This window comes from Drosophila sulfurigaster, chromosome X, assembly GCF_023558435.1.
Source record: "Drosophila sulfurigaster albostrigata strain 15112-1811.04 chromosome X, ASM2355843v2, whole genome shotgun sequence".
Lineage (NCBI taxonomy): Eukaryota > Metazoa > Arthropoda > Insecta > Diptera > Drosophilidae > Drosophila > Drosophila sulfurigaster.
Window position 1 is genome coordinate 15,535,480 of NC_084885.1, and position 24,214 is coordinate 15,559,693.

Here is a 24,214-nt window from a genome sequence, read left to right on the forward strand (position 1 = left end):
CAGCCCCGTATTTTAGTCAGCAGTTCGCCGCGCACGTTTTATATTTGGATGTGTCGCGTTTTATTTACGTTTTGAAAATACGATAATGAAACACACAAATAAAGCGAAACAAGGAGCTCCAGCATTGGACACACTCGCCAAACGTTCAAATGTGCCCGCCGAGCTGCAGCAAAAGGCAAATGCCTTTTTGAATGCCACCCAAGTCGACACCAAAGTACTGAGTGGCATTGTTAAACTCTTTGTAAGTCAAATGTGTTGTGTTTATGCAAAATAACTAATTTTATACATTGTTTCCAGGCCGAGGAGGGCTACGCACATCAAGTGGGTCTCATGCACACTGTTGAGGTGATCTTTAAGAATCTGCTGAAGCGTCAAAGTGTTTATCCCGCCGACGAAGAGCTGACCAAACCCGCCAAAAAGTCCAAGGCGAAAGCGAAAGCAAAGCTCAACAAAACACTGGACACGGATCCCAATGCCAAATGCTTTGCACTCTACAATAAAACGTGGAGCTGGCTGTTGCAGCGCTTGGCGGGCGCCAACAAAGAAGATGCCAACGTTGCACTCAAAGTTGCCATGCAACTTATTGTGGCCGAGGCAAAGCACGTCAAGCACAACAATGGGAATTGGCCAAAGAAACATTTGAGCAGCATTCTGGGTGCCTTAATTGAATCGGAGACGTCGCCAGCCTTGGCATTGCCTGCATTTGAGAAATATGCACGCTGCCTGGACGTGCTGCAGTTGAGCTACGAGCTGTTGCCACAATTGACGCCGGCAAGTTTTGTGGAGACGCCACAACAGGCTTTGAACTATCTGGGCATCGTCAATACATTGGACTTGGGCAAAACTGTGCTGGCCGAGCAACAGTATCACATGGCAGGCAGCTTTGATTTTGCTGACACGCAAAAGCTGTTGAATATCGTGTGGCAAGGCATCATTGATCGTTGCAGCGGCGTTGATGAGCAGGTGCATCGTCAAGTGCTGATTGTGCTCTTAGAGCGCATTCTGCCGCATTTGGAGAATCCCATATTGCTTACCGATTTCCTCATGGACTCGCAGCATCAGTTTGGTAAGTTGTTGTTTGTTGTTGTTGTTGTTGATATGATTGTAAGATCTTTAATATTTTGTTAACGCTTTGTCTTATATTAGATGGTCCCATTGCTTTGCTGGCGTTGCAGGGCATCTTTTCGCTGATGCAAAAGCAAAACATCACGTATCCGGATGTGTATAAGAAGCTGTACAATATGTTCTATCCTCGCATGTTCTACAACAAGTATAAGGCGCGTCTCTTTTATTTGGCCGACATATTTTTGACTTCGACGCATTTGCCTGAAAATCTCGTGGCTGCTTTTGCCAAACGCATGTCACGTCTAGCTTTGCGTAGTCCAACGGAGGATGCCATCATTCTCATACGTTTCGTCTGCAATCTATTGTTGCGTCACACGGGTCTCAAGCGTCTGATCTGCGCCACAGCTGCCGCAAGTGGTAAGTTCTAATGCTGTTGTTCTTCCTGAATATATTTGCATATTTGAATGTTGTCTTCTGTTGTCAGCTGTTGAGATTGCAGATCCCTTTGATGACACTGAGCTGGATCCGGTAAAGACTGGTGCGATTAACAGCTCGTTATGGGAAATGGTTTTGTTGCAGAAACACGCAGTGCCCGAGGTTGCAAATGCAGCCCGTTTCGTCTCCAAAAGCTTGCCCCTAATGGAATTTGATTTGGGACAACTGCTTGAAATGAAGGAGTCTGATGTAAGTAATACTACAAAGTTGATTGTAGGCTGAGCATTTAAAATATGTTGAATTAGTTAAATAGGAAAGGATTGTTCAGATTTATATTTAAAGAAGGAATCTTTTGCTTAGTTATGAAAGGATCGTCAAGATTTATATTTAAAGAAGGAATGAATTTTTAAAATAGGAAAGGATTGTTCAGATTTATATGTATTTAAAGCTTAGTTATGAAAGGATCGTCAAAATTTATATTTAAGGAAGGAATGAATTATTAAAATAGGAAAGGATTGTTCAGATTTATATATATTTAAAGCTGATGAAAGGATCGTCAAAATTAGCTAATGAATCAATTCATTAATTAATCAGTGCACTAGTCTTAAGATATTACTATGAAGAAGCAAATGATAGTGGATCACAGCTTATTTTAAGCACCATTATACTATTATTATTATTATTATATAATTATACTGACCAAACTAAGAGAGGTATTGAATTTATTTAAACGCTGGATTTTAGTTTAATGTTGCAACATAGAACATATTACTTAATTTATTTTTTAACTTGTTATTTTCTATACAAGTTCTCTACAAAACAAAAACACGAACAAAAAAATACAACTGGTTATAAGTCATAAATATGTAACGAATTTATGATATAATTTATTAAAATGTGAGAATGTTATCATTTGTAGGAGAATATAAAGATTTGTAGAAGGAATTCTTTTCAGTTTTATTATTTATTTGTAGCTAATTTCAAGTTGAATTTCTGCTTAAGAACAGATTTGAACTTTTGAAAACATACATAGAATGATTTAGATTTTCCGAGTGAAATTTGTGTTGAAAGAAAAGTGTATTGTATGCTTAAACAAACAGTTAAACATTAACAAATATAAATTGTATGCCATGTAAACTAATTAAATTGGAAACTAAAATTATTAACCATCTTTCTCTTTGCCAGATTTTTGATGATGAAGTGAAGAAAGTATCGAAGCAGTTTATGCTGGCCTATGAGCGACCCAAAAACTTTGCGCTGCCCAAAAATGATGTAGTTACACAATACTTTGATTTAATATAGTTCAAATACACACACACAACACACAACATATAACATCTAATAATAAATACGACGTTTTAAGCCGGATGCAATTGGAGACCCAGTTCAGTTTTAAACCAGGTGGCAGCCGAAATGTGAAATGGCGAATGCTTCGTCAGCTGTTGTTGCTGACGTTGACGTTGATGTTGACGCTGTCGTTGCCACACCACTTGCGGCAACAGAGTATTAACTCGCCGCTTGACCCTTTTGACTGTGCATTGCGATGCCTTAGCCAATTCCAGCGTGGAGACGGGACGACGCTGACGCAGCTCGGCGCAGATGCGACATGGGCGAATGAAGGCGAAGTAAACGCATTCGGCAATCGAGAGGAAACTGAAACCCAGAAACAAGCCCATCAAGCCGCCCACGTTGGCTGTAATAAAACAAGAAATGGAAACGAATGAGGAATGCCTCTTCAACAACAGCAGTGTTTGTTACCCACACAGAAAATCGGTGATGCCAATGAACTCGGTCTGTTTGCTGGCACGGAACGTGTGCTCCTTGTAATACAGATTGACCAAGGCAATGCTGCTCTCCACATACCGTTCGCTATAGTTCTGCATGCTGGGATTGGCCATCTTGAAGTCATTGTACGAGATCTTCGTTGAATATGGAATCGCATTGAATGTGAGATCAAAGCAGCTGGGCAAACAATTATCCAGACACGATTCAACAGCCTGGCCAATCGTGTGCAGACGCACGCTCTCCACGCAGTGCGATTCCCGTATGCTGCAGACGGTGTCGTTGCCATGGATGCGTGGCATGTAGAAGACAACGCAGCCGCAGTGTTGCAACAACAGCCGTGACATGCATTCCATTTCGCAATTGCGTTGCGTGTAGTGCGCAAAATAACTCAAATTGCCCTCGCTGCGAAATAAACAATGCCGATACTTGCGATGCACCTTGCGCAACGCTTCCTCGGTCATTAACTTGGTCGGCTCAATGCGCAACTTGGTCTCCAAGCCCGGTGAGAGCAGCATCCCGGTCTCTCGCACATTGGGCGACTCATTTGGACTGTGCAGCGCAATCTTAAGGCCAATGCTATTACTTGACGAGCAGTAATATGTGGCCGCCTGCACGTCCAGTGTGAGCGACAGTCCCAGCGATTCACCAGTGCCCAGCGAGGCGCGTGGATAGTAGTGATTGTGCGGCTTCTTCAAGCTGCGGCTGTAGCCCAGCTCGGCATGCCAATTCACCGCCTGGTAGCTCTTCTCCATGCTGATGTTGCGCAGCGTTAAAGGCACACTGCGGAAATTAAGTGAGAGAGAGAGAGAGAGAGAGTTTTGCGGTAAGACTTTTCTTTTATATTTTTCAAAGGGGGTTCGAAATAAGTAAAGTAAGTATGTACTCTTATTTTGGAGTGATGCTCGTGAAATGTTTAGCTTATAAATAACTCTTTCAAGCAAAGGGTCTTTTGAAGTCGTATTGAAGTAGCTAAAAATATGTCAAAGCCTGCCATCATTTTAAGAACTTTTCACGATTGCAGGAAAAGGTTTTTCAAAAAGTTCAATTGACAACTTTAACATTGAAGAAAAAGGTTACGAAAGCTTGTTTAGCTTATTTTATATGAAAAGCAAAGGGTCTTTTGAAGTCGTATTAAAGAAGCTATAATCTGCTACAATTTTGAAAGCTTTTCAAGATTGTGGGCAAAGCTTCTTTAAGTTTAAGTTTAAGTTTAAACTATTTTTGGAAGTGAGAAGTAAAGGGTCTCTTAAAGTCTAAACACTGCTATGATTTGTGGGTGATCTTCATGCAATTTTTGAGGATGTCTTGTAAAGTTTTTAAAAGCTAAACATATGCAAAAACCTGTCATCATTTAATGAACTTTTCAAGATTGTTGGTAAAGCTTTTTCAAAAAGCTCAATTGAAGTGGAGTAAGAGGTCTCTTAAAGTTTAAACTATGTTATGATTTGTGGGTAACTTTGTGTGGCAACTTTTGAGGATGGCTTGAAAAGCTTTTTATGCGTTAGTGAAGCTAAGCTTTAAATTAGTATTATTAAAATGGTATTTCCAATGCTCTTTTAAAGTTAGCTAATTATGCTTATGAATTTTAAGAATTGCGACAAAATTGTATTATGTATTTATTACTTTTAAATGTTATAAATTTAAAAGGGAATGGCGCCACTTGAAAAATATTACAAATAATCATAGTAGTCAACAACAATCTGCAGCAAATAGTTCAGATCCTTAGCTTTCGCAGTTTTGAAGATTAAGACGCTTGGACAGATGGACAGACAGACGGACGGGCGAACGAACAAGGTGCTTACTTGTGTTTGTACATGAATCGTGGATGCAGCATGTTGAAGACACAGCAGAGTCCCTCGTCCGTGACAATGGGATGAAAAGTGCGTTCGCATCGCGTGTCAACGGCACCAAAGCGACAGCTAATCACCAGATCGCTGCAGGGCTGTGAAATCTGTGTTTGTGTGAAGTAAGAATTACATATGTCATTTCAAAATAGTGTAAGTGAGCCACACACACAAACACAAACACACATTGCTAATGAGCTGCTCCCAGTTGTTGAGGCCGCGACTAAATTGGGAATTGAGCTTGCGACGACACAACACCTGCAGCATGGCAAACTTCGAGGTGTCGTTGAGGATGTGGGCAGCTTGGCTGGCGAGGGCCTGATTCAGATTGCAGATGCTAATCGCCGGGAATGGTTCGTTTGTTATGTACGTCGGCTCCGGATTGATGCCCACAATCACCGGTGTTGTGTTCCAACGGACGAAGGCGTCCTGCATCAAATAGGCGGCAAAGCAAAGCACCGAGAACAGAGCCAGGCCAAAGAACCCTCTGCACTCGAATTGTTTGTATTCCTTCATTGTTTTTTATCATTCTGTCGTTTTTTTTCTATGCTTGTTTCTCACCTGTCTGCAATGTGCAGTTTGCGACTGTTGATGTACTTGAGTCCGTGTATGCTTGTGTTGCGGCAAAATTCATCCGTATTCAGTGCTATAATGCTTCGCCAGCTGACTCGCTTCGATGCGGATCCGGATGCGGGCTCCGATTCAAACTTGGCCACTTTGCTCAGCCGCAGCATGTTGTCAAATGAGTTACGTTCCTTTGCCTTAAGTTGCGCTCCACTTTGTGAGCATTTTTCCCGTCCCGTGTTTGTCCAGCTTAACGCTACGCTGCACTGCACATTTTCACTGTCAACTTGTGCCACATGCCACAAGTTAATGTCGTAAGGTCAACAGACCTGATTGAATCGAATTGATTTCAATTCGAAAACAAAAACATGCAGTTCGATTTGGTGAATGTTTTGTCAGTGGCATTTCCATTTCAATATTAGTTGTGGGACGTTTATTTTATATTCATTTTATTGATTTATTGTCGTATAGTCTTCATGCCAAATTCAAGCACTTTAGCTTCATTAATCTCTGAGATATACGTGTTTATTTAGACGGACAGACGGGCAGACAGAATTTTTTGTCTAAAACTATACTTGGCGCGTTTCTGGAATATTTTATGATGGCTGTTTATACATTTCTACTAGAGGAATTCTTTCTATAAAAAAGAATAAAAAAGTCCTTTAGTCAGTTAAATTGATGAAATTGTATAAACGATTCAAACAGTTAGAAGACCAAATGCGGTTCTCCCTTTGGGGTCTTGATATAGACGTTTTTGACATTGTTCCATTTATCTTTGAGCAGTGGCACTAAGAAACGAATCGCAGTGATGATGTTGTCGTTGAGCTCTTCTGGAGTCAAGCGAAGGTTGCCAATCACAAAGCACAGTTTGCGTGAGTCGATCAACTTGAAATCTATGGTATATTTCAATTCCTCGATTTTTTGCTTCATTGGTTTATCGTGGCTCAACTGCTGGGGGATTTTGTTAGCCCTGAAAAAATGGAGCGCCATTTTGCTTGGCATTTGAGCGCATAGACTATCCGATATCAGAAATGCATCATAGGTCATGATTATTTTCTTCATATAGTATTCGAAGGTCTTCCTGGGTTTGAATATGGTGTTTGCTTTAATGCAATGTAAGCCATTTTCGATGGCCTCAGCGCAGTGCAACTCATCGCCAAGAACGCACACATTACATTTGGTATGGATCGGGTGGTTTAGGCGAATCGAGCCATGGAAGTAAGCGTGCTTATCCGGAGTGTAATTCTTCAGTTTAACATGAAGTTCCACATTTTTGTACTTGTGGGGATATTTTGGCTTCGGAATCGCCATTAATTTGTTGACGGCTTCGTAAACTCCAGGATTGAATGCCATGCTTATTGTTGTTTATTCCTTTTATCGAATTGTTTCTATTCCAATTTCAGTTTCGTCGCTGTAATAATACAATGCCTTCTGAAAACTCTGAAAATTTGTGTTTCAATGCCTGCTCGAATTTGAAAGGTTTAGAAATTTGCTTGTGTTTTACAAAAATCATTTTTCAGTTGTGAATGTTAGAATGTGGAAATTAACAGACAATTAACACTTTCCGTAGTTGAATAAATTCGAATTCGAATTCGAATTCCTTTCTCGGCGATTCTCAAATTGTTAACATAATATTATATGTGCCTGCTCCTTTTGGCTGTTCAAATTTTGAACCGTTACAAACACATACTATATCATAATGCATAGCTTGTTTTCTTGTATTTGAAATATTTTCATATGTTTACATAGAATTTTTCACTACATAATTGAGATCTGGGAAATGAATTTCTTTACTATAAATTAATACAAATTCTTTCTTTGTCAACTGCAAATATGCTCACATGTGGTCGTAAGATGAAATACAAATTATGCATACACTTTGTATGCAATGGTCGAATAAAAGGTAATGTTACTTTGAAATCATTTTTATCTCTCAAAATAGATTTTATCAGAGAAATTCTTTTAAGAAGGTGAAGAGTTAACCTTATATATTTGTTATTTTTAAGTGTGTACACTTCAGGGTATGTGAGAGTCGTGCAAGTCGTTAAATATTTGTCAATTTTGGACTAGCTTTAATTAAGATGTGTGCTGCTGGCTCGCTCATTAGAGCGCAACGTGTAGCAGAAGCAGCAGCAGCAGAAGCTCAAGTTCAATGCAACCAACAAAGCCGAATTGAGTTCACAACTTGCCAAATACCTAAACATACACACGTAGAGGAGAGAGAGAGTGAGTGAGAGAAAGAGAGGGGTATAGGAAAACCGCACTTGAACGAAAATCAAATTAAAAGCTTCAATGCCCCAGACATGGACGGGTCAGAGCTAGACCACGGCCAGGTCAGGTTAAGCGTAGACATGGCTTCTGTTGCCACATGTCACCTGCAAGTACACACACACACACACACTTACATACACATACACATACACACACACACACACATTCTCATACGCACTTTGTATGACTTCATTGAAACAAGTTCATAAAACACTTAAACCTAACCGAGCCGACCAAATGTCCCATGGGGTTGTCAACGTTTGGTCGCTAGCAGCTTGTTAGCAGTTTTGCTGACCAGAGTGACCGAGTGGGCAGCCCCACTTCCATTCCCAGCCCTGCTCTCCTTCCGGCCCTGGCTTCAACAATCGCATCCGCAGTCGCTTGTTCAACTGCCTTTGCGTTTACCTCAGAGTTCAACGCCGGACGTATCACCATCAATGACCATCAAAAACTTTTCGCCTTTGGCTTTCTGACCAACAAATACTACTACTACTGTAAGTGTTTATGTGTGCATGTGTGTGTGTGTGTATGTAAAATGAATGATTTTTTGCAACGAAAGCTCAGAGCAGAGTCCAATTGACCTAATCTAAGTGGAGGCGCCATTAGAAATCGTTTTGCTTGGCAAGGATGCAATTTAAGGCGGTCACCATAGGAGCCACAGAAGCTTCGAAGCCGGAACACAGGCATCCCCATCCCCCATTCCCCCTCTCCCATCCACTGCATAACTATGCTGTGTATTCCAATAGCTTGTCTATGCACATATCTTGTAGGAAAGGGGCGATTTCATTTGGGAATATTGATCCATTTATCGCCATAGTATTGTGCAATCCTTTCCACAATCCTTCCCCACTTCGAGCATTCGCATTCGCATTCGAGCATTCAATTGTAAGCCAACAATTTCTAGTTACAACTTGTCAAATAATGCAGGTAACTGATAAATTCAGATTAACAGCACAAACAGACAGACAGAGAGAAAGAGAGAGATTTTGAGTAACGATGATGCAAAAATTGCTTAGTATAAAATGTATCAATTTAATTACTACATATCTAAATTTGTATTAAATTCTGTGCGTTTCATTAATTATTTTGATAATCTTAAAATAAAGAAATGAATCAACTTTCTGACTCGAATTTGTTATTAAATTCAGATTCAGTTTGTGTGCTAATAAAGAAATTTCTTAATGTGAATGAAATGTTTAACTAATTTGACTCTGAAATAAATGATAAAACTTTAAAACACACAAAATTTACCAAACAATAATGAAAATAAATCAATTTTCTGTCTAACAGAAGTGTTTCTGAATTAAAATTACATTTAATATTAAATTACTTAAAATGTAGTAATAATATATAAAAAAAATAAAGAAAAACTTTCTGGAACAGCTGATTAACAGAAAATATATTTCTAATGACGATTTCTGGTATAGACAATAATAACTAAAGTATTGTTTAATTTAAATTTTAACAGTTACATTTTAAAGTGGTTTTTAAATAGAGTTGATGAAATTTTAATAGGTTAAGTATTTAAGGAAATTAGTTACATTTTAAGTGAAATATTAAATTGAATAATTTTTCTCTTTCGATTTTTATTTTCTTAGTTTAAAGTTAAATTTTAAATATTTGAAATATTCATTTCATTCTCAATTATTTGGATATTTTATTTGCTAATGATTTGTATTTATTTGATTTGGCATTTCGTTGTTTGTGTTTCATCGTGCGGATTTGTTAACGAACTATATTTACTTTAGAATTCTTTAACTAATTGCCAAAACGATTAAGCAGCATGTGACGAGGACTACTTATGTATGTGTGTATGTATGTATGTAACATATACATTCATATAGTTAGTATAATCATCATCATCACAGCAAAATACAATAAACAAAAGCCACAAAATGATATTGTAAGCAGACGACCGCCCCCACAATCTCCCCTCTCTTTCCTCTCTCTCTCTCTGTCTCTTCATAGAGTTTCCCCAATGGGAAAAGCTTTTCGCAAAAAGAGACAAAAAGTGGGTGACGAATTTCTGTGGATGGACTGTGGAAGAGAATGTGCTTTAAAACAATTAATTATACATTTTTGGAGCCAGCAAAAGCAGACATTTAAATAACTCAACCAAAACGCACACACACACACACACACACACACACACACACAGAGAGAAGAGTAGAGAGACAATTCCATGAAAAGCGAGCAAAAAACAAACACTGAAAATGGATTTCCATTTAAGGCGGCATGTTGAGCACATTGTTTTTATTAAGTGTCGCATGATATACTATTATACTACGATGTGTGTATGTAAGTATGCGAATGTGTGTGTGTGTGTGTGTGAGTGAGTGAGTGTGTGTATTTGTGGCACTTCATGCACATAAACACTTCAAGTGGCAACATGGCGTGCAACTAATCCGCTGCCCAAAAAATATGTTACAAGTGGGCATAAGCAGTCATGGGCGAAGGCCTCGTCAGGAGCCCAGGGGTCAGGGGTCGTTGTCGTGGTCGGGGTCGGGGTCGAGGGAGTCCTACTGAAGCCAACAGACCATCGGACTATCCACAGTGGGTCACCAACTATTTGCGTAGCAATTAAATAATCATTTTGTAATTTGCTCTAGTCATTTCGTTATTTCTATATGCATTTTATTAATTTTATTGAAAAATAATTAAAGTTTTGAACCATTTGATTAAATTGGTCAATTAAATTATTATTATTTTTTATTACAAAAAAATTTTTATTTGAAAAACATAAAATAGTTAAGATCTCTTGCGTAGCGTTAAATAACAAGTTCCAAATTTACAATATACCTATTTTTATTTTAATGTATATTTACTATTTTATTTTCCGTATTAATATTTTTAAAAAAGTTTTCATTTTACTATTTTCTTATGTGTTACTTCCACACATGTGTAAAATTCTGTTTACTGCATCTTATCTAAATTTTTAGCTTTTAAGTGCCGCTTCTAATTTTGCTTTAATTCACTTTTTATGTTTAAGTAATCATATTTTATTTTTACAATTTTTTTCTCTTTTTTAAATTTGTTTCTACAAAAAGTGTCAAATAATAATTTTTTTTTTTTTGTTATTTAGTTTTACAAAAAGTGGCAATCATTTTGCAGCTTCTCACGGTGGGTTACATATCATCTCATCTGATGATTTGATTTGTTTCACTTTTATCTTAAATTCCTAGGAAGTGTTGAACATTCTAAATGCATAGTAGAAAGAGTGTTAAGTTGCTGTATTTCATCGAAGTCGGTTATAGTAGTTAGGTTGTTGTTGTTGTTGCAATATTTCATCAAAGTTTGGTCCGCACAACTAGTCGGGGATGTGTGGCAACCCTTGACACCGCAGGAAGCTCGACTGCCGATTTCTCCACACAATGTATGCCCCTTTTATTCTAGACATTGCTTAATTAAAAGTTGGGAATTATAAGCAACACATTCGAAAAGTAATGAAAAGTAACTGCAGCTGCGCCTGCTCTGATGACTACTGAATTGTAGGTCAGTATATTATAATTTATTTATTACTTTTTTTTTTAATTTTAACATTTTTTAAATTTATTATATTTGTTTAAAGAGAAATTGTATGCTTTTAGTCAAATATGAAGGAGTTTCGTAGGTAAGCTTTCTTATGATATTCTAGGACTTCTTGTATTAAAAAAGACTTAATCTAACCATTTATAATTTTAATGATTTCTTGTGGTGATAAACATAGAACTTAAGTAGCAAATAATTTTATGATTATGAAGTATGAATTGCATATTTCTATTTATAATATTATAATTGATATTAATTCATTACGAAATTTAAAACTGCATAAGTGTGAAGTAAAGGATTACAACTTTTTTAAATTACAAAAATATATTATATTATTTAGTAATATACGAATGAAATATGTAAAGTCTGTTATTAGCACAAATAACCAATGCATTAGACCCACTGTTAACTGGCCCAGTGGGCCAAACAAACATATAATCATCATAAAAACAGGCATCGCTTGGACAGCGAGTGACGTAGGCAAAATGCTAAGTACACTGTGAAAAATAAATAACATTGAAATCAATGAATAACATTTAATTTAAACAAAAGTATTACAAGTTTATTTTAAAGGTAGAAGATTGAAAGAATATGAGTTTTATATAATTTATTAAGTTAACTTCTTCAGTGAATTCGCTCAGTGCACGAATGCACGAGAGAGAAAGAGAGAGAGAGAGAGAGAAAGCAAGAGAGAGGAAGACAGAATGATGGGCAAAGGGAGTTGAGGGAATGTAGACGGCGTCGCATAATGCGCGCTAAATACATAGTTAGAAAATAGTTGTGAACCCTTTCATCAAGAGCAACTGCCGCCTGCTCCTCGTGCTCGCCCCCGCCCTTGTCCTTGGCTCCTCTCTCTCTCTCTCTCTGGCAGAGTCAGAAGCAGAGACAGAGACCAAAAAACCCCATGGGAACTCAACTCGTCGTGGCTTTTGCTGAATCGCTTTATGGAGCTAGGAAGCGAGGGGAAAAACAGAGGACAGAGGACAGAGGAAGGGGAATAGGAGGAAGCAGTTGCTGTCATTTTGGTTTTTGTTTTATTTTTGATATTCCTATGACCTTTTTTGGCATACGACTAGTTGGAGAGTAACATTTTGTCAGTGGCGTAACTGCCATTCCAGAGCCATTTCGTCACTAGCAAAACCATCGACGTCTGCGGGCAGGCGAGGAGGAGAGGAAAAGAGGAAGGAAAGAGGAACGCAAGAGAGAGAGAGAGAGAGAGAGAGAAGCTGGATTGCAGGAGGCATTCAACTTGATGGCTCTGCTCTAGCGCTGATAAATAAAAGGCAACTTGAGTCCGCATGGACAGACTACTTTTACCACACTCACTTTGACTCGTGAGTCCTTGCCTCAGCTGCCACAACGTTGCAGCTAGTGTGAATTGCTCTCGAAATGAATGTTGCAACTAAATGAATAACTAGAAATTAGTGCTAAAAGTGGATCACACACACTCAAGCCTTACAAATGTGAAGACAATTAGCAAGACTGACTGAGAGTGACCCTGTAAAAATAAACAGTTGGTGTGCAAAAGGTTAAAAAATTTACTATAATATTTTATACATTATTAGTATCAAAATGATTAAAAAGATAAAAGAATTAATTAGAATATTTTATACATTATTAGCAGCAAAACTATTAAAAAGATTAAAGGAAGTCCTATAATATTTGATACATTATATTAAAAGGATTAACTATTAAAATGATTTAAAGATGAATGAATAAGTATTTACTGTTGTTTTTATCTATACAGAAAAAACCGTGCTTAAATTATTATATTATGATTTGAAATCAAAATTGAACAAAAGAGGTTAATTCTTAAATTAATATCAAACGTTCTGTAATTTAGATTCTTAAAATAAGGGATTTTCTAAGTTTTTAAGATCGAAAAGTTTTTAAAAGTTTTTTTCTGTCTGTCGTGTCCGTTGTGACCGTCGTGTCCTTTTTTACCTTTATTATATTAAATTTAGTATTAGGTACTACATTTAATTTGAGAGAAAGGAGAGTACTGGCTGTTGGGGCCTTCGACTCTTAACTTTACTTTAAGGTTTGGATTAATTTTGACTTTGAAGTGGTATTATGCGAATTTCGACATTCAAGTTTCAAGCAATAACCAAACTTATAACACATCTCTAAAGGTATTCAGCTTAATTTGAACAAATAGTGAACTTAACTCAAAATATTGAAATCCCTTGAACTGAAAAGCTAAAAAGTTGAAGCAACTAGCAAAGTGCTGGCAGTCGAAGTCTTATTGAACTTATGTGCTATAAATATTTATCGTATAATTCGGAATAACTGAGAATAAAGGGAAGGGAAGGGAGGGGGAAGTGGGAGTGAGAGTGGGAGTGGGAGGGGAAGGGAAAGGCGGGTGACGCATTGAAGTGAACGCATATCTATCATTAATATCGCTGCAGTCAGCTGCTGTTGTGTGCTACGAAAAAGGCTGCTGCAAAAAATATACTACACACACACACACTCACACACACACACACACTGCATATGTGAATGAACCTGCACACACACACACACGGACACACACATGCAGATCGCTGGCATTGTGTGGCCTTCTCTCTAGTTCAGAGCAGAGCTTGGCTGAGGTTTACTGCAGCAGCAGACGAAGCAGCGCAACTCCGACTGCTCAACTACTGCCAACTGCAATTAATCATTTTTCTATCATTTTCAGATTTTTTATACATACAAACAGCCGGTGCCAATGGACACATACTACTACTACTATAAATATACATATGCATCTACCACACACACACACACACACATACGTCTATATATAATGTTCGTATATGTTTACGACGACGGGTAAGTTATGATTTTTTCGCATTTAAGTACTTCTATATACATACATACATATATGTATGCAATTTTCCCCCTTTTTTTTTGAATTGCATTCAAATATGTTTCACTAGTCTGTGGAATTGAAATTTGCATTTATAAGTATGTACATACATACTTGAACATACATATGTATATGTACATATCTATATATCGTATGTATAATACTTTTTATCGACAGTTTCATTTGTGGCAATTAATATTTCTAGTTTTCTTATCGTTATGGAAAAGTGCAATTTTATTTAAATATATTCATTTTTCTTGAAGTTGGTATTATTAGTTTTCGTTCTTTTCATTTGAATATGTTTCACTACTTTCGTTTGAAAAACAACAATTTTTTGAAGTTAGTATTTAATTTGTTTCCTTTTCTTTTAACTATTTAAATTTATTTTTAGTTTCATTTGCCGTAATTAGAAATTTCAGTTTTCTTTTTTAAAAGTGCAGCTTTATTTATATTTATTTTATTATTATTATTTTTGTTTAGTTAGTATTTTACTGATTTTATTTTTAAATTAAATATATTTAACTACTCAATGTTATGTTAAAATTTTATTTTGATTGCTTTTGGTCGTAGTTTTCATGTTTATTTTAAATTTATTTTATTGCAATCTAAAGCATTATTATTATTATTTGATTTTCCACATTAACATATTTGAAAGAGTTTTCATTTTGGTTTTTTTTTTGTGTGTAAAATACTGTTTACTGCAAATTAAAAAGTGCATTGGATCTAAAAATAGTTTTTATTTGCCGCTCGTAATATTGCTTTAATTCACTTCTTATATCTAAATGATGATGTTTGATTTGTTCTTTTTGTTTCTACAAAAAAAGTGTAAAATTTTTGAAGTTTTCAAAAAAGTGGCAATCATTTTGCAGCTTCTCACGGTGGGTTACATATCATCATCATCTGATGATTTGATTTGTTTCACTTTTATCTTAAATTCCTAGGAAGTGTTGAACATTCTAAATGCATAGTAGAAAGAGTGTTAAGTTGCTGTATTTCATCGAAGTCGGTTATAGTAGTTAGGTTGTTGTTGTTGTTGCAATATTTCATCAAAGTTTGGTCCGCACAACTAGTCGGGGATGTGTGGCAACCCTTGACACCGCAGGAAGCTCGACTGCCGATTTCTCCACACAGTGTATGCGCCTTTTATTCTAGACATTGCGTAATTAAAAGTTGGGAATTATAAGCAACACATTCGAAAAGTAATGAAAAGTAACTGCAGCTGCGCCTGCTCTGATAACTACTGAATTGTAGGTCAGTATATTATAATTTATTTATTATTATTATTTTTTTTTTTTAATTTTAACATTTTTTAAATGCATTATATTTGTTTAAAGGGAAATTGTATGCTTTTAGTTAAACATGAAGGAGTTTCGTAGGTAAAAGCTTTTGTATTAACTAAATAAATTGGCTATGAATTTAATATAATTTTTAGTCTTTTTCCTCCCTCTTTATTTACTTTTTTTAATTTTCGTTTAAAAAAGAAAATAGCAAAAAGGCAGTCATTACCAGGAGAACGCATTGACCGCTCCCCAGGCGCATCTCACAGCGGGTTGTGTGTTTGGTTTTTTATCTTCTAAGCAAGTTTTTGTTTGTTGTTCCAAGTGTAGTAGTAGTAGTTTTTCTTTTCTTGTTGTCCGTATAGCTATGAGCTAACTTCTATAATTTACTTTTCGAACGTGTTTTAATCCTTACTTATAGTAGATATAGTAGATGCTGTTAAACATTTACTTTTTTTTTTTTTGCATTTCGTATATTTGATTTCTATTCCATACACATCATATACATCATATATATATATCATATAGTAGTTTATATTATTCATAATGCCATTTATTCCATATATAAGTGTTGTTAGTTTTCCTCTCAAATATTCATACAACATTATACATTGAATTTGCTTAAACCTTGGGTTTGCTTCTTTTTTTTTGTCGCTCTCAAAGTTCACACGGTTGTGTTGTTTTTCTCATTATCCATAATGTGTTTTTGTTTGTGTTGTTGTTGTTTTGCGTCGCATGTTTTCATTCTCAATTGTTGTTCCACACCAATTGGTCGGGGACGTGCGGCCAACCCTTTGCGCTGTGAGAAGCTCGACTGCCCATTGTACAGCGTTGCCGCAGCGCATTTTATACACACAGTTCGCTGAATAAGTAGTTGGGAATTACAAGCAATAGTATTTCGCGAAAAAAAAAAAGCTGACAAGTTCAGTCAGTTTGCGATGACGCCACGCCAGACGCCAGAGAGCCAAAGTGAGTCAGAGAGCGCCCGCAGAGAACCAGTTTAATGCTCTCCATACCAAGAGAGAGAGAGAGCCAGAGTGCATGATGCCCACGATGACGTGTTCGCTGTGTTGTGCACGCAAGTGGCCAGCGGCGGTTGCGCGGGTGCAATTGCAAGTTTGTGCTTTCACTCGCACTCACACGCTCATTGTGCCAATTGCTCTCTGATAAAAGAAAGGAAGAGAAGTGCGCAAAGCATGCTGCGCTGCTCCTTCACAAGGCAGTTGCCGTTGATCTTGAATCCACAATTTTTGTTTGCTTGCTTAACTTGTAAGTTAATTAGGACATCAGCAATTCGAATTATTTAAATTTAGAACTATTTCAACGTGTAATGTTTTTATTGTCCCTGATCTTGCATGTTCAACCTTTTTGTCTTCTATAACTTTCTATAAATATATTTTTATTGCTCCCGATCTTCAATGAACAACTTTTTTCCTGCGATATAATGTAAAGTTTGAAGCTGCATAACGAATTTGCTAACTTTAGTCCTTACGGCTTTTGTGACAATTCTGGCTGTTCAAGCGGACAGACGGGCAGACAGAAAGGCGGACAAATAAAGTTGTTGAGGCGCAACTAGTTTTTTTTTTTCGTTTTTATGTGGGGTATTTGCAGGACAAAAAATTAAAGTTGTATTAAGCAATGATTTCAGGCATGAATTATTTTTGTTGAGCAGAAGAAATTGAGTGGCCAGGTGGGTTAGATTTAGAAGCTTTTAAATAGAAAATGCTGATGCGTAGTCGAGTACACAAGCAGCTGTTTGTTTTGATAACGCCTTTGTGTCCTTTGTCAATGTGTGAATTCGAGTGTGCACACACACACACACAGACACATACATACATACAGACAGTTGTCCTGCCATGAGCTATAAGCATTCTGTTGGCCCAAAGCAAAGGACGTGTTGAATTTTGGCAATTGTTTTGCGAGTTTTTGTTTTGTGTTCGTTTCAATTGTCGCTTTCGCACAGTCCAAAGATATATACTTAGTACAAGTTGTACATATCAAAATTGTATATATATTGTATATATCTGTATGTATATGTGTGTGTGCGTGTGCGTGTGTGTGTGCATTACAAATATTTGCATAGTGGAATTTAGTTGTTGTACGAAATGTATCTTTACTTAAGACTTTTCACATCTCCCAACTACAGTTTCAGTCTCAGTTTCAGTTTCAGCTTCAGTTTTGCCTACTCTCTCTTCTCTCTTCTCTTTTCGCTCTCCTCTCTTCCATCTCTTGCTTTCAACACTCGAGCGTATGCCTAAACCTAAATAAACGCACACATCTTTCTACGATTTCAGCTACAACAACAACAGAAATCATAATAAGTGAAACAATAGCTACTTACATAAGAGCAGCAAACTAAACGTGGCAAGCTTGAGCATATTTATTTAAAGGCAACAAGCACTTTACTTTACTCATCATTCGCCCAGCACATTAGAGCTCTTGCCTCCCCACTAGAGATGCGCTTTTAGCGTGCTTTAATCGCGTGACACGAACTGATGTGGTTCTAAAATCAAACACGATTTCCACTTCTTTTATTGACTCGACGTCAGTTGATAGGAAAACAAAACAAAACAATTTAATATCGTATACCACATTGAAAACCACAAAATAGTATAAATTAAGAAATTATTATCATAGTTGGAGTTTCCACGATTATTATTATTTCTTCCATGACTTGAGGTTAATTGCTAGAAAAGCGACATTGTGAAATCGAATGAGCCGAAGGCTTTTGCAGTTGGTGCTTTAGTAGTTGTGTTAGAGTTAATATGTTATTACATTGAACTTTTTGAAAGAGAAAATTGTTGGATTTTCCTCGATTTTTGCGCAATTTAAGTTAATACTTGAAATGTAAATGTTCCTGCCTTGATATTTTCATTTTATTCTGTTCTGAAATGTCAACGTATTTATAATTTCTCGACATTAAATTTTTTTTATTATTGTTTATCTCAGTTAAACTCGCCTAATATCATATTGAAATTGAGTTTAAGATAGATTTTGCAATGCAAATGTTTCTATAGTTATTTAATTCTCGAGACTACATTTCTATCACTTTAAATTGGTGTTGTTGGTTATAAATTCAGAAAATTAAACGCAAAGGCTATCTATTATATGTTTCTATAGTATTAGATTTAGTTTTCCAAAAGAGAAGAAGAGAGGAGGTACATCATTGTAATCCTTCAGCTACCGCGACTTTCAGCTGCTGCATCGTTTTGTGATTTGTGGCTATAGCTTTTTGAAAATGGTACACTATACTTAGAGTTTCTATAGTTATTCATTTCTCGAGATCACATTAATTATGACAGTCAAACATCCCTTTAATACGATTTTAACTTGATGTTGTTGATTATAAATTGAGAAAAGCTAACGCAAAGCCACTTTAATATACAAATTTCTATTTCTATTTTACAATATCAGATTTGGGTTTACGAAACTGAATTCTATTAGTGGACTTTAAGAGTATAGCCATATCGCAATCCTTCAGCTATCGTGAGCCTTAGCTGCAGCATCGTTTTGTGGCGCGTTGTCATCACTATTTGAAAATGGGTCCTTCGCTTACATTTTACCCAGAGTCGCAGCCGTCGACGATCCCGGCCATTGCAGCTACTTTGCCATTATTATGGCTATAAACTATTATTCTGGCAACTAGCTACAGCTCGCTCTCGCTCTCCCTTTTTCTTTCTCTCTCACGCGCTCTCTCGCTTGGCATGATGTTGATATTTTTCTAAATTTAATTGCATTTCTGGTAGCTGGCTGACAGCCGGACAAACGGACAAGCGGACTGTCTGTATCTCAGTCGCTGGCGTGGTGCAGGCCTGACTTGCTCTACTTACTGCCACTGGCTGTGTGGGCACCGAGCTCTGGGATAGGAACGTCAACGACAACGACAACGGCAGCGACAACGGCAACGGCAACGGCAAGAAGACAACTCAATTTGATGGCAAATCACATCATATGCTTTCCAAACACGTCCTCCACAAACGCAAAAATTTAAGTCACGAAAACAATTTTGTGAATTGTTGGCGGCCAGTCGTCATTTTGGCTTCATCTCCTATCTCTATCTCTATGTTTAGGCCACCCCACTTCGCCGTCCCTTTGCCATTCTTCCCATTCATTCAGTCAGTCAGTCAGTCAGCAAGCAGCAGCAGCTAAACTGTTTGTGTCCTTTAAGCAGTCGTTGAGTGGATTACAGTGCTTTATTGTCCTGCTTCTGCTTCTGCTGCTGCCTTTCCCTTTGCCTTTGCCTGCTGACTGCGCTCAATCAGCTCGTTATCTGTCGCCGCGTCGCGTCAATAAATAATGCCAAATTCGTAGCTTCATTTGTTTTGGCTACCCAAAAAAAACACACAAAAAAAAAAACGAGAATGAAAGAAAATACAAATTCAAAACAATTCGCGTCTTGAATTTGCATTAACTCAGTCGTTGACTCAAACGCAGACCAAACAACAATTCTTGGCTTAGACAGACAAACACGTCCTCTCTCTTGCACTCTTTAATTAGCATGTCCAGTTGTTTCAGGAAGTTTGCTGCCATTTGAAGTCGAGAAAGTTTCACACTACTATGTATAGTTGTACAACTTTTATGTACAAGTTTAGATGCAACTAAGTGAGTTGTTGTCTGCATAAAACAACTTTAAAATAGTCGATTAATCTGAATAAATGTTACTTGGTAGTTGACTTTTGTTAAATTTTATAAATTGCTAACTTGTTTCCAATTATCTTACATTACTACTACATTTATCATGAACATTGACTTAGCGGCATCGATTCTCGTTTAACGGCCACTTAAAAAACATACTATGTATAAGAAGATGCACTTTTCTAAAGCCTATCTGTTTAAAGTGACATTACAACATAACCTAAAAGTCTCAGATGCTTTGAGCAACACTGCAGCTAAGTCAAATGTTGCCATTATATGATTTCAATACTTCAAAAGTAATTGCTCAATCATTAGCAATTAATTTTTGTCTCTGATTGATGTGTTTAAGTTAATAGCTCGCTTTCACTTAATGGCTTCATGATATGTGGTATCAAGTTAATGTGGTATTAAATTAACAGATAATTGTTTAACTTAAGAGCCACTAAAAACAGAGGAAAATGTCACTGCAACAACTTAAAAGTAGATCGATTTATTTGCAACAATATATTTTATGAAGCTGACTTTCATTGATTTTTGATCAACTTATATATAGTATCAAATTTCACTTAGCGGCATATGTTATCACACTTAACGGCCACATTACAAAAAAAAAAGAAGAATAGCTAAAAAAAGATGTAGGGGGCAGCAAAATACTTTGAGTTCGCTTAACGGCCTAATTTGTCGTTGGCAGCTGTGGCCGTTAAGCGAGGTTGGTGGCCGTATACACAAATAATAAGTGCTAAATCGATAGCAAACATCGAACTGCAGTTGACCCACATCCACAGTCGAGTAAAGTGGCCGAGAGGCTAAATTATGGTAAATCCTGTCACTTGGCAATACCTTTTTTGTCCACGGACATTTGCCTACTTTACGGGTATTTTACGTCGTTTCGTTTGCGAGACACTTGAACAGACAATTAATTACTGTTAGCTTCTGCTGCTGTTGCTGCTGTGTGGCAGTGGAAGTGGCAACTGGTAAGGCTGCTGGTGACGCCACACCTACCAATTAATTTTGCATTTTTGAAGCGTTGTCGCCGCAGCGGTGAATGTAGTCCAAGCCAAGCCGAAAGCCAACGCCAACGCCAAAGCCCAAACTCAAATTGAAAGGATAATACAAAAAAAAAAAGAAAGAAAGAAAAGGAGAGCAAAATATCGAAGACAGCTGCCAAAAAGGGCGTTGCGTCGCCCAGTTAAACTGAAGGGTTGTCCACGGCACCCACTACTGCGGATGAGGAGGCGAAGGGGATGGGGATGGGGATGGGGATGAGTCAAACTGTCCTCTGGCTGCTCTGGCAATTGAATCAACGTTTTGGCCGCATCGGTCGCATAGCAGAAGGGTTATCATTACTTCCACATAATTTAATTTCGGCAGGCAACGACCATTTGCATTTCAATACCAAAAGTAGTCGAAGTGCTACACACAAGGGGGCAGGCGAGAGGGGAAAGGAGCTTTGCAGTTCTTACTACGACGATTCCGTTGGTCGTTTCACATTTTTCTTACCATTTTTCAAAGTTTTGCCCGGCTGCTCATTGCACAAACTGAATTGAATCACCACATTACGATGCCATACCCTTTTCATCCTCTAGCGGGGGCGGGGGCGTCGTCGGGGGGGAGGTGGCAGGCAGAGCATTTCATTTTAAATTTTTTGGCGGCCCAGTTGCCTGGAGATGCTGCTGCCAGATTTTCCATCATCATTCATAACAAAAGCAGTTGGCAGTTGCAGCAGACTCAACTCAACTCAACTCAACTCGACACGATGCGACTCAACTCGATTCGACTCGATTCAACTATGGTAACTGCCCCGCCGTTTAACCCCTTCCCCTTCCCCTTCGCAACAATGAACTAGTCCGAATTTTTTTTTTGTGTGTGTTGCGACATTTCCGTTTGCATTTGGCAAGCGGAAACGTCAGGCTGCCCATTGGAAAATCAAGCTTGCGGACACGGGCACAAAACTCAAACCGAGTTCCACTTTCAGTTCTAGTTGCTGTCCGTTTGTCCGTTTGTCCGTTTGTCCGTCCTATTTGTTTGTTTGTCTGTTTGTTGTGGTTGTTGTTATCAACACAAAAGGCAATGGTTGGACATTGTTTGGTGTTGATAGCTGCTCATGAATAACAAATGCGCACGGCAGGTGGGTCGATCTATCTTTAACTTTACCTCTATCTATCTACCTATCTGTTCTATCTTCCTCAAGTGAGAGAGAGAGGCTGCGAGGGGGAGGAAAGTAAGTGCTCGACCATTCCTAACTTGTTTATAAATTGTCAATTGATTTGTGGCGAACCGAAGCACAAATGGATCAGAGGCAACCAACCAATTTCACTTGCCAAAAAGTGCTAACCAATTAAATCATTTTTATAGCCAAATGCTGTACAAAATAAACCCCACTACCTGCTCCCCGTTCCCCTTCCCGTCCCTCGTCTCTTTGTCCGTTGTTTAGTTGGCTGCATTGTGATTTTGATTGATTCGTTGCTTGAGTCTTGACTTTTGCCAGCCAAGCTGCAACGATAGGTCGCAATAATCAACAAAACCAAAATGTCAATTTCAGTTAACTGTGACTCCGAGTGAACAACAGAGAGAGAAAGGAAGAAAGAGCTAAAGCTATGTGATAGATAGAGATGCCAGGCAACCGCAGCGAGGTCGCCGTCAATGTCTCATTGAAATGTCAAATGCATTTCACAATTGCCATCATCGTTTCTCGCTTATCTTATCTCACATCTCTGCTCGTATATCTATCAATTCCATCAACTATTTGCTCTGCATTTTTTCGCTACATTTAAGCATTACTTTGAAGGTAAAGCGAGGTGGTTAGCATGTCGATAAATTACTTCTAAAAGCAGCAAAACCAATTGAAACTTTAATTTACTTGCATTTTTTGTACTACTAGCAATACTACTGATAAAAAACATTCAAAGTTCAATTTGAATTTAATATGAGCATAGTTAAGGACTTCTTGGCGTATGAGTAATATCGTGATTATACATGTTTTTGGTAGAGTTGTGATACATTTGCTATTTTAATATTGATTGACGCTATACAAATTTGGCACTGAGGTCAATAAAAATGATTGCAACTATTGTAAGAATTAAAATAATTTTTAGTTACGTAAAGCTAAGCTTCACGTCTGAGTTATATTTGGTATATTTATCTCAAGTTTGGCAATTTTCTATAGATTAGAAAATACATATATAGAATGAGCTTCATATTATGTTTATTTAAATTGTACTCCTAAAAATATGGTTTGAATGCCTTTGAAGATTTTTAGAAAAGTTTCTCTTGAAAATCATTTCTGCTTTGAAGTGAATATACAAAACTACCTAAATTTGTATTATATTCATTTTAAGCATATAAAACGTTTAGGCTTCGAATGTTACAATGCATAAATACTTTACTATGCGTATACGCAATTTTTACTTTTTAATACCCGCTACCCGTAGAAGGGGAGAAGGAGGCAAAACTGAATCTACTGTATATAGTGTGTATATTCTTGCTCACCGTCAACTTCGAATGTAGAACCTTTGGAATATATGTATGTATGTATGATCTTTGGTATATTTTAGTATTTTTGGGAAGTATTTTTGGTATATTTTCCATTCTATGTTGTATTTTAAATATAACATTATAGTAATACACCAAATATATCCATTGGTCTTTGGTATATTTTAAATGTACTACTAAATTAATATACTAAATACAGCCTTTGAAATATTTTAGTATTTTATTGGTGCATTATTCGGTATATTTTAAAAATGATACCACTGCTTTGCTTTTGTAGTGAGTAAAGTGAAAAAGCCATGTCAAAAAAACAAATTAAAGAACTCTTCAGCTTTTATATTGTTAAACATGCAATTAACGTTTGAACTTTTTTTATAATATTCATTCCATATTGCGTATACGCATTACGCATACGCATTATATAGTAAAGTTAAGAGAAGTCAGGTTTTTAAATTTACAATTTTATAGTTAAA

The 24,214-nt window shown here is 37.1% G+C and overlaps 3 protein-coding genes across 4 annotated transcripts; 1 reads left to right on the plus strand and 2 right to left on the minus strand.

The window, feature by feature from the left end:
* Positions 1-2,878, plus strand: LOC133847515 (nucleolar complex protein 4 homolog B). The gene is made up of 5 exons (XM_062282626.1): positions 1-241; positions 298-1,066; positions 1,147-1,482; positions 1,550-1,749; positions 2,686-2,878. Exons 1-5 carry the CDS (start codon positions 86-88, stop codon positions 2,800-2,802), a joined length of 1,578 nt encoding a protein of 525 aa, XP_062138610.1. The 5' UTR covers positions 1-85; the 3' UTR covers positions 2,803-2,878.
* LOC133847514 (pickpocket protein 28) lies at positions 2,702-6,097 on the minus strand. Of its 2 annotated transcripts, none has more exons than XM_062282624.1 (5): positions 5,691-6,097; positions 5,316-5,616; positions 5,088-5,236; positions 3,263-4,065; positions 2,702-3,193 (listed from the first exon to the last, which is right to left on the minus strand). In XM_062282624.1, exons 1-5 carry the CDS (start codon positions 5,861-5,863, stop codon positions 2,859-2,861), a joined length of 1,761 nt encoding a protein of 586 aa, XP_062138608.1. In that variant the 5' UTR covers positions 5,864-6,097; the 3' UTR covers positions 2,702-2,858. The 2 variants fall into 2 exon arrangements, with proteins under 2 accessions (XP_062138608.1, XP_062138609.1); XM_062282625.1 differs by having other exon boundaries at positions 5,316-5,639; positions 5,691-5,812.
* A 301-nt stretch (positions 6,098-6,398) lies between these two features.
* Positions 6,399-7,046, minus strand: LOC133847847 (large ribosomal subunit protein uL1-like). The gene has a single exon (XM_062283106.1). The coding sequence runs from the start codon at positions 7,044-7,046 to the stop codon at positions 6,399-6,401; it is 648 nt and encodes a 215-aa protein (XP_062139090.1).
* Between the last annotated feature and the right edge of the window lie 17,168 nt (positions 7,047-24,214).

Coding starts and splice junctions, on each gene's coding strand:
- LOC133847514 (XM_062282624.1), bottom strand. CDS start 5,863: ATGCTGCGGCTGAGCAAAGTGGCCAAGTTTGAATCGGAGCCCGCATCC. Junction 5,617..5,690: donor AAACTGCACATTGCAGACAG/GTGAGAAACAAG, acceptor ATTCGAGTGCAG/AGGGTTCTTTGGCCTGGCTC. Junction 5,237..5,315: donor GGGAGCAGCTCATTAGCAAT/GTGTGTTTGTGT, acceptor ACACAAACACAG/ATTTCACAGCCCTGCAGCGA.
- LOC133847847 (XM_062283106.1), bottom strand. CDS start 7,046: ATGGCATTCAATCCTGGAGTTTACGAAGCCGTCAACAAATTAATGGCG.
- LOC133847515 (XM_062282626.1), top strand. CDS start 86: ATGAAACACACAAATAAAGCGAAACAAGGAGCTCCAGCATTGGACACA. Junction 242..297: donor GTGGCATTGTTAAACTCTTT/GTAAGTCAAATG, acceptor CATTGTTTCCAG/GCCGAGGAGGGCTACGCACA. Junction 1,483..1,549: donor CGCCACAGCTGCCGCAAGTG/GTAAGTTCTAAT, acceptor TTCTGTTGTCAG/CTGTTGAGATTGCAGATCCC.